The 13,926-nt window shown below is 35.0% G+C and overlaps 1 protein-coding gene across 7 annotated transcripts in view; it reads right to left on the reverse strand.

Moving 5' to 3' along the window:
• Positions 1-2,137: 2,137 nt before the first annotated feature.
• The window catches only part of ZNF831 (zinc finger protein 831), an 85,964-nt gene continuing 74,175 nt past the window's right edge, over positions 2,138-13,926 (reverse strand). For 6 of the 7 annotated variants that reach the window (XM_070744527.1, XM_070744528.1, XM_070744526.1 and 3 more), the window contains 4 exons: positions 12,892-13,025; positions 9,936-10,096; positions 4,346-4,428; positions 2,138-3,617 (listed from right to left, as the gene is read on the reverse strand). In XM_070744527.1, the coding sequence (XP_070600628.1) occupies positions 3,018-3,617; positions 4,346-4,428; positions 9,936-10,096; positions 12,892-13,025 (978 nt within the window). In that variant the 3' untranslated portion in view covers positions 2,138-3,017. Of the gene's footprint in view, positions 3,618-4,307; positions 4,429-9,935; positions 10,097-12,891; positions 13,026-13,926 lie in introns of all 7 variants that reach the window. The other variant, XM_070744532.1, reaches the window with a different exon arrangement.

The following is a 13,926-nucleotide window of genomic DNA, read 5'->3' on the forward strand; positions in this document are numbered from 1 at the left end:
ATACCGATGCAGGAAATAAATCTTTGCTGCTTTTCTAACCATCTGGTTATTTTGGACAGGTTGCTGTATTATCATTTGAAGAGTAACTATATTTATGCTCCACAGACCACATAGATAAATTCCAAATGTTTGTTAGTGAGCAGGCAAAACTGAAATATGCCAGAAAGCAAAACATCTCACCCACTAAGAGTCATTTGCTTCTCCCCCCCACCCCTCTCATCACCATTCTTTTTGAATATGTGATGGGTTTTTTTATGCTTGTGCTGCAATTCATTACAAACATTCTACATTTGGCCACCATACTATTTCAGTTGTTCTAGTGTGCTGCTGCCTTCTGAAGGGTGGGGTGATGTAAAAATTGTGATGAACGAAAATAGCGCAGTATCATAACATATTTCATTTCTTAGTTTCTCGAAAAGAAAGTTCAGTTACATTTGACAGTGATTGCAAGTGTTGCACCACAAATGGTATAGAATAATTATAGTATTAGCTAATGAGGCTGTTTTCTGAAACAAAGTATGGGTGGATCACATCAATTCCCATTATAATCTCTGAATACTGTATAAATGATTCTTTTTCCAAAACAGGCTACTGCTAGATCTGGAACATTTTAAATTTTTGTAACCATTTTAATTAATGTTAATAATTACGTCTGTAAGGATATAGAAACAGAAATTCACAAGAAGCATTTTAGTCAGACAAAACATTTGCCAGAGTACAGTGGTTGTATATTAATTTGGTATCCTAATTGAAAAAAAAATCAGAGGGAAATAAAGACTGGAATATTTGCCTGTGAAGGATGTGCATGAACAAAAAAAAATTAAAATTCAGAATCCTTGTGTTCAGCAATGATTCAGCAGCAACAAAACAAAATATTTTGCATTGTACATTCTGCCTAAAAAATCCCAGGGGACTCCAGAGTGACTTTGTGCAGTGATTTTATCCAAAAAGCACAAAGCTGATGCAACACAAAATGTTTCTCTAGATTCCACTATCAATTTCTTTGACTCCGAATATCCACATGGAGGCTCTCTGGGCTACCTATCTATATGCCATCTCCAGGGAAACAACCAGGATCTGCTCATCCCTATTGCTATGGCAACTGAACTCCACAACTCACAATCCACTCTTCTGCCAGCCTTCCCATTGCTATGCAACAAGAATGGATCAGAAGCCCATTTGGGCACTCAAGGGCTGGGTTGAGGTTAACAATGCAGGTTCAGATTAAAAATTGAGTCTGTTAGAAAACAGCTGTGCCTGTGAAATTTTAGAAATGAGGATCAGTAGTTTTTATTGTTGACAAACTGACTTTCACATAGGCCTATGGTTATTAGGGAGTGGTTTCTACTCTGTCCAGTTTCTCCATCTATGAATATTGCAAAAGTAAGAAGTGAATTTCACACTGAGTCATAGGGATATAGTAACGGAAGGTTAAAGAGAGCCTGTAAAGAATAATATATTTCATCCCTTTCCATCCATATTTCAAGACTATATACAGTTTTTAAGCCATTATTGTATTCTGCCAGTATAGTACACTGTAAAGTTTTATGGAGTGCATAAAGATAAGAGCTAATTTTGGGAATTATATAAAAGCAGCCAAAATACTAACTGGAAAGCTTTCAGAAGCCATTTACCTGCTTTTCAAGTTCATAATAGTCAGTGACTGTTCCGTGCCATGGACATTTGACCCCATGTTGCATTTTTTTAAAAAATAGATTAAAAGCATTTAGAAAGTTAGATACTACATAGATAAGCATAAAGATCAATATATATTGTATAATGGATCTTATCTCCAGTTATAAAAGTATATGGTGGCATTTCAGTAATTTGGATGATTAAACATCATTTTCAGCATTAATACATTCAACAGAAGGTTCGTCTTTCTTTGCTTTAATTTTGCAGAAATGTATTTTTTCTCTATTGCCTAACTTGGCCAGCATATTAGGAACAGCCTACAAGTGATTAATAGAAAGAATAGTATTCTTTATTGGCCAAGTGTGATTGGACACACAAGGAATTTGTCTCTGAGAGCATATGCGCCACAGACAAATTCAGACAAAGTGTCCAATCACACTTGGCCAATAAAGAATTCTACGATGTTCAATCTGTCTCCTGCTCAAAGAAAGGCACCTATGAATTTTACATGAAAGTTTTAATAGCTTGTTGATATATGAAATACAAAATATAAAACAAGTATATTACAACAGTACAGTTAAGCTCCAAATGATCACTGCTTCACAACAGTGTTCTTAATGCAATGGAAATGTGTTTAGGAAAGTGCATGATATTCAATTGGGCAAATGTTTTAACTGCCACCCTAGTGCAAAGATTTGACATGAATGTAAAGGAAAGAAAGAATGTTATGCTTTCAGTTCTTTTTGACAAAGTTCCTATGCATTTTAATTTCCCATAATAAATGTTTTCCCCAACTGACCTGAGAAACAAGATCAAAGAATATCTTCCTATTGTAGAAAAGGTAACATCATATCAAAGAGATAAGGAAGTATGTACAGGTCTCTACAGAAAAGGCACAAAACAAATCAATGCATGCTTGAGTTGTTTGCGGAAAGAGATGTTGGGATATTTGTACAGTACAAAAAATGCTGTAAAGTGATTTAAGGACACTGATTTCATGCAAAATTGTAGAAGGGAAAAGTTAGATTAAGTAAGCAGCACAGAGCAGCTGAGAAAATAAGTTGATTTCCTATCTTCGAGGCCAACTTTCCATTTCTCAAAGGAGGCAAAGTGATTCTTAGTCTACTTTCTGAGGTATAAATAGAGAAAGTGATAAAATAAGATTGTTAGAGAATACGATGAGACATTATGTAGTGAACTCGTTGGGATTTAAATGTGCAACTAATTGCTCATGTAAAAGCAAAGCACATGTAATGAAGCCCAGATCTTTGAGAAATATTTGCACTGGTAGTTTTTGACTTTTAAGATACAAGAGAAAGGCAGTTTGATGATGGCTACCCCTTCATATTGAGCTCTGCTTTAAATAATATGTAACTTATTCCTTAGATTTCTATAACCATCCTATCTTCATCGCTGCTGCTTATGTCATCATATTCCAAATGAATTGGCTTATTCATTGCTTCCAAGCTTTGCTTTTGATTAGATGGAGTTCCAGGTAAGGATTTAGTTGAAACTGACATCTCGGTACGTAGTCTTGATGTAAGACTTTGGCATGTGGGAGCATGTTGCTCTCTTAAAGGAGGATATAAATTTCTCTCCATGAATTGTTCTGTTCTTTCTGCAGTAGGAATGGGGGTCTCTACAGTGATAACATTTTTATCTTTTGATTCTAAGTTATTACAGCCTCTTTTTGTACAAATAAAAATAGGTCTAGTAATCTGAGATCCAACAAAGTTACACAGCTGTTTTTTTGAATCTTTAAATTCCGAATGATAAGATCCAGTGGAAGGTCCATTGTACTGAGAATCTACATCTGGGTGGTGGTCTTTTGGAATGATTCCCAAGGAACAACTATCCAGACTGATGGGTTTTTCTGCTGATATATTATTAGACGGTGAACAGGAGAATGTAGGTACTTGTTGGATTGTAGGAGTTCCTTGAAGAAATAAGCTGTCTCTTGAGGATTTAAGTCCAGGTTTGTCCTACCAGACATAAAGAAGAAGTTATCAATTCATCAGTTTCTATAAACTACTAGTAATATGTATGTCACTGAATTCCACTTTCTTGGGGGAGGAACAATAAAAAGCATTAATGCATCCTTGACCTGCTTTAAGTATTTCTTCACAGCAGCTGATTGCCATTTCAGAAAGAGAATGTTGGACAATATCAGTGATTAAGCCAATACTGTTGTCCTCTGGAACACTAATAGCAGTGTGTTAAGTATCTTAAGCAACTTGCTTTGTAACTAATTGTGATATATCTATTTTCACATAAAATTGGATTCCATAAAGAATGGCCACAATACAATAAATCTTTTTAAGAATTAATTTACTTAATATTAACTAAATATATTTAGCCACTGACCATCATGAATGCTACAAACAGTAGAATATGAAACTTATTTCTTGGTATTAAATAATTAGTACCAAGCAAAATATATTCCACTCATTATCTAATACTGTACAACTCTCTTATTTTTTTTATTTTTAATAGGTACTTTAATCTTGTCTTTCCAAGTTCTTTCTAATAATCCTCTGCATTCTAAGACCCTCTTTTATTTTCTTAATATGGTCTATTAATACAAATATTTTATTTGATGGACTTTAAGCAGATGTTACTATTTGTTTGGTGACCAACTTAATAACCCACATGTCAGATTAATATTAAGTTACCTGATGGGAAAAAATGCCATGCATAAGTCACTCCTTACTTGTTTCATCTTATCCTCTTCCAAATGGAAAGCTTCTTTATCCATTGTGCTGAAATGTGGCTGTTGCAGATTTTTGTTATTTCCTATTTGGGGGAAAATACTTTTATTAAAAATATTACTGATGCTGATACACTTAGCCATTTCTCAGATAAGGGTAAATGTGGATTTTGTTTAAATTTAATTTCATTATTAATACATTTGAGAAATTGAATAATTTATAGGCATCTCTTTAATTTTTATTAGTTAGATAACTTTACCAATTTATTCCCAAGGGATAAAAAATGGTTAAGATGTAATTCTAATTGTGACTTCAATTATGGTCTTAAGGTAAGGACTAACCGAATGTACAAATCATACAAAAAGTTTTAAAGATCAACATTTAACTGAAACCAGAAATTTTCTTCTTCGAATGAATAGACCATCAATTTAAAAAAATAGCCATAGAAAATTATGTACACAAATTGGAAGATTCTGTAATAAATAACAACAGAGGAATGGTTGGTGAAAATGACAGAACTACCAGATATGGAAAAATTAACTTGTTTGTTTAGTGAAAAATCAATATATTCGGAGAAGGGTGGCATACAAATCTAAATAATAATAATAATAATAATAATAATAATAATAATAATAATAATAATAATAATATCTTTATCAGTGACTAGAAACTGTTTATGGACTTTTTGTCAAGAAAAAAAGTGGTTTTATGGGTTGAAGAATATTCTGGGGTAACCTTAAAGAGAGAATATAAAATATAAATGCATTTATAACTCTCAAAATTGTCAAAAAAATATCTGAAGTTGCTTCTTTATCATTTTTTATTTATTTCTACTTTCTTTCTTATTTTCTCTTATTCACTGTTCTCCTTTATCTTCTTTGTTTATAATGTTGCTTTGTTAAAAAAAATTCATTAAAAATATATTTTAAAATATAAGTATATTAAAGAGATTTGATCCTAGAGAATGAATGAGAATCAAATTGTAGAATGAATATACAAGGGGAAAATGGATTGAGAGAAAGAGGGCAAAAAAATAATAATGGAAAGAGTTCACAGAATCCTTGAGGAGACACAGAAGTATGAAGAATAAAAAGGAGACTGAAGTTGTACAGAGATGTGATGGAAAAAGTGTAGCCTGTGGAAAGGCATAGTGAATGGTGAGGCTCAAATTCCACATTGTCTCTAAGCTAGGAAAGGTGTTCTGCCTGCGTGTTTCAACCGCCCGTAATTACAGGGTAGTTAGTCCAGGAAGACACACACCAAGCGATAAAAGGAAAACCCAAAAGTTTTTATAAACAGAAAAACAGAAACAGCTCCCTTTTTAAATGTCAAAGAGATTTTCTGGTACACACAAGGCACAGGTTAAATGCAATCCAATTGCTCACCCAATAACTAGGAAATTGAGTCCAATTCTAAAGTCCAGAGAGTCCACACACAATCTTGAACAGCACAAAAACCACGATCTTGACGAAACAATGAATCAGATAAACTGCCATGAGGCTAAAACACCAGGTTGCACTTTTATCTGTAGCACTAATTACAGCAGCCCCACCCAACCACAGGTGGCCTCATTTTCTCTTGTAATAATCCTTCAGTTGTTGTCTCCTATGCATCACTCTAAGCATGCGTGGATGTGTCATTAATTCTTGTTCAGAATCCAAGGATGATACAGATGATTGATCTCCTCCTGGGCTGTCTGCCAAACTCCCCTCTTCCCTGTCACTCATGCTTCCTTGGTCAGAAGAGGCTTCGTCACCAGATTCCATCGGGAGCAAAACAGGCCTGCGGCATGTGGATGTTTCCCCCACATCCACCTGCACATTCCTTGGGGCAGGAGCTGGGCCAGAGCTAACCAGAACAGAAAGGTGGAAGGAAAAAGCAGAAAAAGGGACAACCAGGAGCAGGGTGGATAGACTATCCATGTGGTTACTAAAAATTGACAACTTGATGCCACATAATCAAGAAATGGCAAATGATGTAAATTAGATGTAACCCTTTGCTATCTCATGCCTATCATATATATCTTTTGCTGATTATTTTTTACTTTTTTTCCTGCTTTTCCACAACTTTTACCAAAAGAAAATAATGCAATAGATACATGTATATATTCTAATGGAAAATGTAAAGTGGCAACAGAGTCCAATTCTTACATATCTCTCAGAATTATAATTATTTTTATAACTATGGAAGATAAAAATAGATTAATTCCCGTTCATTTGTCATATTACTCGAATTCTAAGATCTGAAGAACTTAGAATTTTTATCTCTGGATAAAACAGAAATCCAGTACAAAGCCATGGTTTTTATTTTATTTTACTGCAGTAGAAAAGCTAGGCCTAGAAACATAGATGTCTGACGGCAGAAAAAGACCTCATGGTCCATCTAGTCTGCCCTTATACTATTTTCTGTATTTTATCTTAGGATGGATATATGTTTATCCCAGGCATTTTTAAATTTAGTTACTGTGGATTTATCTACCACGTCTGCTGGAAGTTTGTTCCAAGGATCTACTACTCTTTCAGTAAAATAATATTTTCTCATGTTGCTTTTGATCTTTCCCTCAACTAACTTCAGATTGTGTCCCCCTGTTCTTGTGTTCATTTTCCTATTAAAAACACTTCCCTCCTGAACCTTATTTAACCCTTTAATATATTTAAATGTTTCGATCATGTCCCCCCTTTTCCTTCTGTCTTCCAGACTATACAGATTGAGTTCATTAAGTCTTTCCTGATACGTTTTATGCTTAAGACCTTCCACCATTCTTGTAGCCCGTCCTTGGACCCGTTCAATTTTGTCAATATCTTTTTGTAGGTGAGATCTCCAGAACTGAACACAGTATTCCAAATGTGGTCTCACCAGCGCTCTATATAAGGGGATCACAATCTCCCTCTTCCTGCTTGTTATACCTCTAGCTATGCAGCCAAGCATCCTACTTGCTTTCCCTACCGCCTGACTGCACTGTTCACCCATTTTGAGACTGTCAGAAATCACTATCCCTAAATCCTTCTCTTCTGATAAATGGCCTGGTAAAATTGTATGCTTTAAAAATTCAAGTTATATTCTTTACCATAACCTATTATAAATTCAAAGTCTCCAAGGAAACTAACATTAAGGAGCTAATCCAAGATGACTAAAAAGAATTTGAAGCTGGAAAAAAGTGAGCCAAGCAAGAAACAGACCAAAGCTTCAAGTACAATTCAAAGAAAAATTGCACAGGAATCCTGGAGTACTGTACATAAAAACATCATAGAAATTGAACATCCAAAATTAATATAATAAGAGAAATATTGATTATTTCCAGGCAATATAGCACATCAACATTTCAATTTGCTTGAACCTTCGTTCAAGTCAGTTTTTACTCCTGGCAGCTGCCTGGGCTAGTCCCTGCAGTCATCTTGCCAAAATTTTAGAATTGGTTTGCCATTACAGTGGTCCCTCGATTTTCGCGGGTTCGAACTTCGCGAAACGGCTATACCACGGTTTTTCAAAAATATTAATTAAAAAATACTTTGCGTTTTTTCCCACTATACCACGGTTTTTCCCGCCCGATGACGTTTATTTTTTTTAATAAACTTTAATAAATAAACATGGTGAGTAATAATCTAAATGGTTGCTAAGGGAATGATAAATTGCAGTTTAGGGGTTTAAATTGTTAAGGGAAGGCTTGCGATACTGTTCATAGCCAAAAATAGTGTATTTACTTCCGCATCTCTACTTCGCGGAAATCCAACTTTCACGGGCGGTCTCGGAACGCATCCCCCGCGAAAATCGAGGGAACACTGTACTTCCTTAGAGCTGAGACAGAATTTATTTATTTATTTTATTTATTTATTTTGTCCAATACATAATACACATTGAAGAGAAAGATATGTAATAATATAAGTAAAGAAAAGAATAGAAGAAAAGATATAAAAGTATAGGTGAACATATTAGAAAGGAAGAAAAGATAAATGAGATAAGGAGAGACAATTGGACAGGGGACGGAAGGCACACTGGTGCACTTATGCACGCCCCTTACTGACCTCTAAGGAACTTGGAGAGGTCAATCGTGGATAGTCTAAGGGAAAAATGTTGGGGGTTAGGGGTTGACACTACTGAGTCAGGTAATGAGTTCCACGCTTCGACAACTCGGTTGCTGAAGTCATATTTTTTACAGTCATGTTTGGAGCGGTTAATATTAAGTTTGAATCTGTTGCGTGCTCTTGTGTTGTTGCGATTGAAGCTGAAGTAGTCATTGACAGGTAGAACGTTGCAGCATATGATCTTGTGGGCAATACTTAGATCGTGTTTTAGGCGACGTAGTTCTAAGCTTTCTAGACCTAGGATTGATAGTCTGCTTTCGTAGGGTATTCTGTTTCGAGTGGAGGAGTGAAGGGCTCTTCTGGTGAAGTATCTTTGGAAATTTTCAAGGGTGTTGATGTCCAAGATGTGGTATGAGCCCAAAATCAGTGTGCTGCTTTTATATCTAAATCAGGGTCTCCTGGTTTCTAGCTTTTTGCTTTAATTACAATACCAAATTCTCTAGTTACAAATACCTTTAACAATAAAGAACATAGTAAAATATGTTTAGGTTGAACTATCAGGTTCTGCAGGATGACTGTTAAGTCCAAGAAATCTGGGCAATGGCCTAAGGATATCCTACAATCTGTTGGGATTTCCAAATGAGGGATTTTTCAGAACAGGTGTTGCAGGAAATCCTTAAACTCATAATAGCTTCCCTTATTCTTCATTTTCTTTTATTCATATCTTGCCTTTCATAAATTATGGCAACATACAGAAGACTCCCATATTTTTTCCATCAACAGTAACCTTATGAGCAAAGATATCTGCAAGATACACTCCAAAAAGTCAAGAAGCCACAAAGAGAAAATTGAAGCTGCCCATTTTTTTTTATCTGTGCTGCATTAAAAACAGAACAGAACTTTGATCATACCATTATGTCAGTCAACTTGACTTTTTCAACCATGCAATTCTGCCTGTGTGATTATTATTATTATTATTATTATTATTATTATTATTATTATTATTATTATTATTTATTAAATTTGTATGCCGCCCCTCTCCGGAGACTCGGGGCGGCTAACAGCAATAATAAGACAGTGTACAGTAATAATCCAATACTAAAAATGATTAAAAACCCATTAATATAAAAAACCAATCATACATACAGACATACCATGCATAAAATTGTAAAGGCCTAGGAGGAAAGAGCATCTCAATTCCCCCATGCCTGGCGGCAGAGGTAGGTTTTAAGTAGCTTACGAAAGGCAAGGAGGGTGGGGGCAATTCTAATCTCTGATATGCTGGACAAATGGAGAATGCAATTATATTTTTTTCAGGAATATTGATAAGCTTTGTTCCCAGGTCCATCAAAAAAGATTATTAGATTGACTATTTGATTGAAGAAAAATGTGAAGATGGCCAACATCATGTAATTTTTATTTTCTATGTTCTGTTAAGGCCAGCTATATGAATACCAGAAATAAGGGCAAGTATCCACGTTGAGCAGGAAGACCCCACAAATGTTAAGAGACAGCTGCCCTTGATTTCAGAAACTTTTGTCATTTTCATTTCCACTCTTATCTGGCTTACCTAGTGAAGTTGATGGAAAACAATGGCATTTTCTACAATGCTCCCAAATGCCAGAAGTGTTGATGCGGGAATCTTTTCTGAAAGTCTTCAAGGCCCAGCATTGCTTTCTTGACTGATGGCTTCTGAGAAAACGATGTCTTTGTGCATGATGATCTTCATGTCTATATAATGAAACATAGAAATTAATGTGTCTTTAGAACATCCTTTAAGCTCACATTTCATTACAAATATTTAGGACTACTTCACTTGCCAAACTTCAGTAATCCAGAAAAAATAAAGAATATTCCTTTCTTTAGTTTATCTCAATGGGGAAAAATTATGTAGCCAACCATAATGATCAACAATCAGCTTCTTAAATATTACCGTTGTAAATTTTTAAAATGCCAGAAAATATCCTCCTTGAAACAAATAAAATTATATCTCATTAAAATGTGCTTCCATTTTTATTCCCTTCTTTAAAATCTTCTTGATTATAAAATGTGCTTTGTCTAGTTTAAATTGGTTGTGATGAAAAGCAAGTTATCACCCAAAACCAAATAGCTGTTCTGTCTTTGGATAATTTTAACCATACCTAATATGACTTTTTCCTGCTACAGAAAAATTTTCAGCTAACAATAAGGGGCGTACATAAGTGCGCTGGTGTGCCTTTCGTCCCCTGTCCAATTGTCTTTCCTTTCTCTCACTTATCATATATATTTTCTTTCTTTCATATATCCTCTCCTCTAAGTTCACTTTACCCTTATATATATTACTACTATGGTCGATTGACTAATCAAATAAAGTTTATATTGATTGATTGATTGATTATATATATTACTACGTCTATTTTTCTTCCTATGTATTTGTGTATTGGACAAATGAATAAATAAAATAAATAAATAAATTGTCTCTCCTATATCCCATATATCTTCTCTTCTATCCCTATATCTTTCATTGATTATTTTATCTTATATTCTCTCTTCTATTCTTTCTCTAATTCTATTTCCTCGAAGGTGTCCTCTATTACCTTCATTGTGTATTTTTGTGTATTGGACAAAATAAATAAATAAATAAAATAAATAAGTAAATAAAATAACCCTCATGATTTTATCCAACCCGAGCAAGTCTTTTTTGTAATGGTTTTTGGCATTAAGTTTGAGAGAAATAAAATATTTTTTTTCAAACCCCACATTTTAATTCCACATTGATCAGATGTAAAAACAAAAGATGTCCTATTTGATGCTTTCAGTATTAAATATCTGCTCTTTCTTCCCTCTGTTTCCTTTTTCCTACTAATGTGTCCATTAAGATTTTTTTTCAAGCAAAGAAAAATGTAGAAAGATCAAATAAGAATACAGGTAGTCCTCAGCAGTTCATTTAATAACCTGTTCAAGGTTATATAACAGCACTGAAAAAGTGACTTAGGACCATTTGCATACTTATAACCTTTGTAGCATCCCCATGATCATGTGATCAAAATTCAGGTGCTTGGCGACTGATTCATACTTATGACTGTTGTTGTTTCCCAAGATTATGTGATTATGTGATCTCCTTTTGTGACCACCTGATAAGCAAAATCAATGGGTAAACCAGATTAACTCAACAACCATGTTACTAAATTATCAATTACAGTGATTCACTTAACAACTGTAGCAAGAAAGGTCATAAAATGGGGCAAAACTCAATGTCTCACTTAACAAGAAATTTTGAGTTCAATTGTGGCTGTAACTTGAAGACTACCTTTAATATGTTGGAAGGAACATCTTATTTTCCTGGAGAGAGGGGTCCAATCTGCAAAAACCACTAAACAGTTTTTTGTAATTTTTAACAGAAAGAAGGTTTACAGAAAATCAGAGGCGGACTGCTGCCCGGACGGTGCAGCGGGGTAGCAAAAATGGAGCTCCACCCCAGAGCACCAATTTAAATTGAAAAATGTTGAAAGAAAATACAGGGCGTCCCACATAAATCACGCCCACAGTGTGGTAGTAAAAAATTTGGTAGTCCTTCACTGCAGAAAATGCAATATATAACTGTATAGAATTATACTCTACCAAGAGAGGTTCAAGAAAAATATATTTAGGGAGCAAAGGCAGGAAAGAAATTCTTGACATTAGCTACCTTATAAACAAAGAGGAGGCAAACAAAGAAATGTGAAGGCGGAGGAATTTCCTAATTCTTTAATCATGAGTAGCACATGATAAAATGTATGCCATGATGCAAAAGCTAAAACTTAATTACCTATTGACAAGTAGGATAAGATTTGTTACGATGTTACCGTGTGGAGGTTATATTAAAGATGTCTGTCCCATTGCCCCTTGACATGAAGACTGGGATATACAGTAGTCCCTCACCTATCGCTGGTGTTACGTTCCAGACCCGGCCGCTATAGGTGAAATCCGCGATGGGGAATTTATCAACTGATAGTACTTATTTAAGTATTTATATTGTAATTGTTTGGTAAGTTTTCATTGTTTTAAGTGTTTATAAACCCTTCCCACACAGTATTTATTTTAGATACAGTATTTAAATACAGTATTTACAATTTTAGATATATTTTTTTTGAAAAACCTGCCGGTCGAGTTCGGCGGGCTGTTTAAATCTGCCGATCGACTTCCTCAGAAACCCGCGAACCAGCGAAGATCCGCGAATGATTTTTCTCATTAATATTTCTTGAAAACCCGCAATGAAGTGAAGCCGCAGTAGGTGAAGCGCGGTATAGCAAGGGACTACTGTATAACATTTGAAGTCACAACATAATAGTTAATCCAAGAACTTAATTTAAGTCGTTTAAACATTAAATTACTTTTGTTAGTGTTAGTACTACTGTAGCACAATCCATATAAATGTCCTACTTCTTTCTAAAATAAAATTTTAAGAAATTCTCCTCACAAAGTCTTTCCACCATATTGTTCAGTTATGAATGTTATTCATAGTGAAAGAAAAATTGCTTTTCTAAGACTAAATCCCCATTTCTTACCGTTTGGGGTTGATCTTCCCTTTTATCCTTTTTAAGTTTTTCTTTTCTCTCCTTTTGTAAAGTTTTTCTTTTCTCTTTTCTAGTTCTGGTATGCTTTTGGGGACCTCCTGAGCACCAGTGTTTAAAAAGTACTTCTGTGGATGGAAAAAAACGAGTAACATTGCATGACAAAAATCACAATGTTAACAACAGTCCAGAATATGAAAATAGTGGAACAGTTTGTCTGCTCTCAAAAGAATGTTGGATATAGTTGTGATTTTTTTGTTATGTGTTTGGTTACCATTTTGTATTTGGTATTGTATTGTTTATTGTAAATATTTTTCCCCCTTCTTTGATTTTTTTTCTTTGTTCTTATGCTGTATACCACCCAGAGTCATAGTGGTTGACTTGGGCAGCCTTATAAATCTAATAAATAAAGAAAATATATCCATCTTACGAGAGCCACCGTGGCACTACAGTGCTGTCCTTATAATGCCAGAAAAAAAAACATTTATTCTTCCAATTTTTAAATGTGTTTTCTTTTATTCTAATTACAGCACATATTATTTATAAATATCTCATTTTTGCAAAGGAATGAGAATGGTTCTCTGCTTTCACGAAGAGCACCCAGAGGATCAGAACAATGGAAATCTGTCTTCCCAGTGCTACCCACCTTCTTCTGAAGTGGCTGCCAATTGTGGAAAAAATGGGGTATTCCTCAGGGACCGCCTTCTGCTGCACGAATCCCAGCGACCAGTTAGGTCCCACAGAGTGGGTCTTCTCCGGGTCCCGTCAACCAAACAATGTCGCTTGGCGGGACCCAGAGGAAGAGCCTTCTCTGTGGCGGCCCCGGCCCTTTGGAACCAACTCCCCCCAGAGATTAGAATTGCCCCCACCCTCCTTGCCTTTCGAAAGCTGCTTAAAACCCACCTCTGCTGCCAGGCATGGGGGAACTGAAATACACTTCCCCCTAGGCCTTTACAATTTTATGCATGGTATGTCTGTATGTATGACTGGTTTTTATATAATGGGTTTTTAACTGTTTTTAGTATTGGA

The sequence above is a fragment of the Erythrolamprus reginae genome, chromosome 3 (assembly GCF_031021105.1).
Source record: "Erythrolamprus reginae isolate rEryReg1 chromosome 3, rEryReg1.hap1, whole genome shotgun sequence".
Lineage (NCBI taxonomy): Eukaryota > Metazoa > Chordata > Lepidosauria > Squamata > Dipsadidae > Erythrolamprus > Erythrolamprus reginae.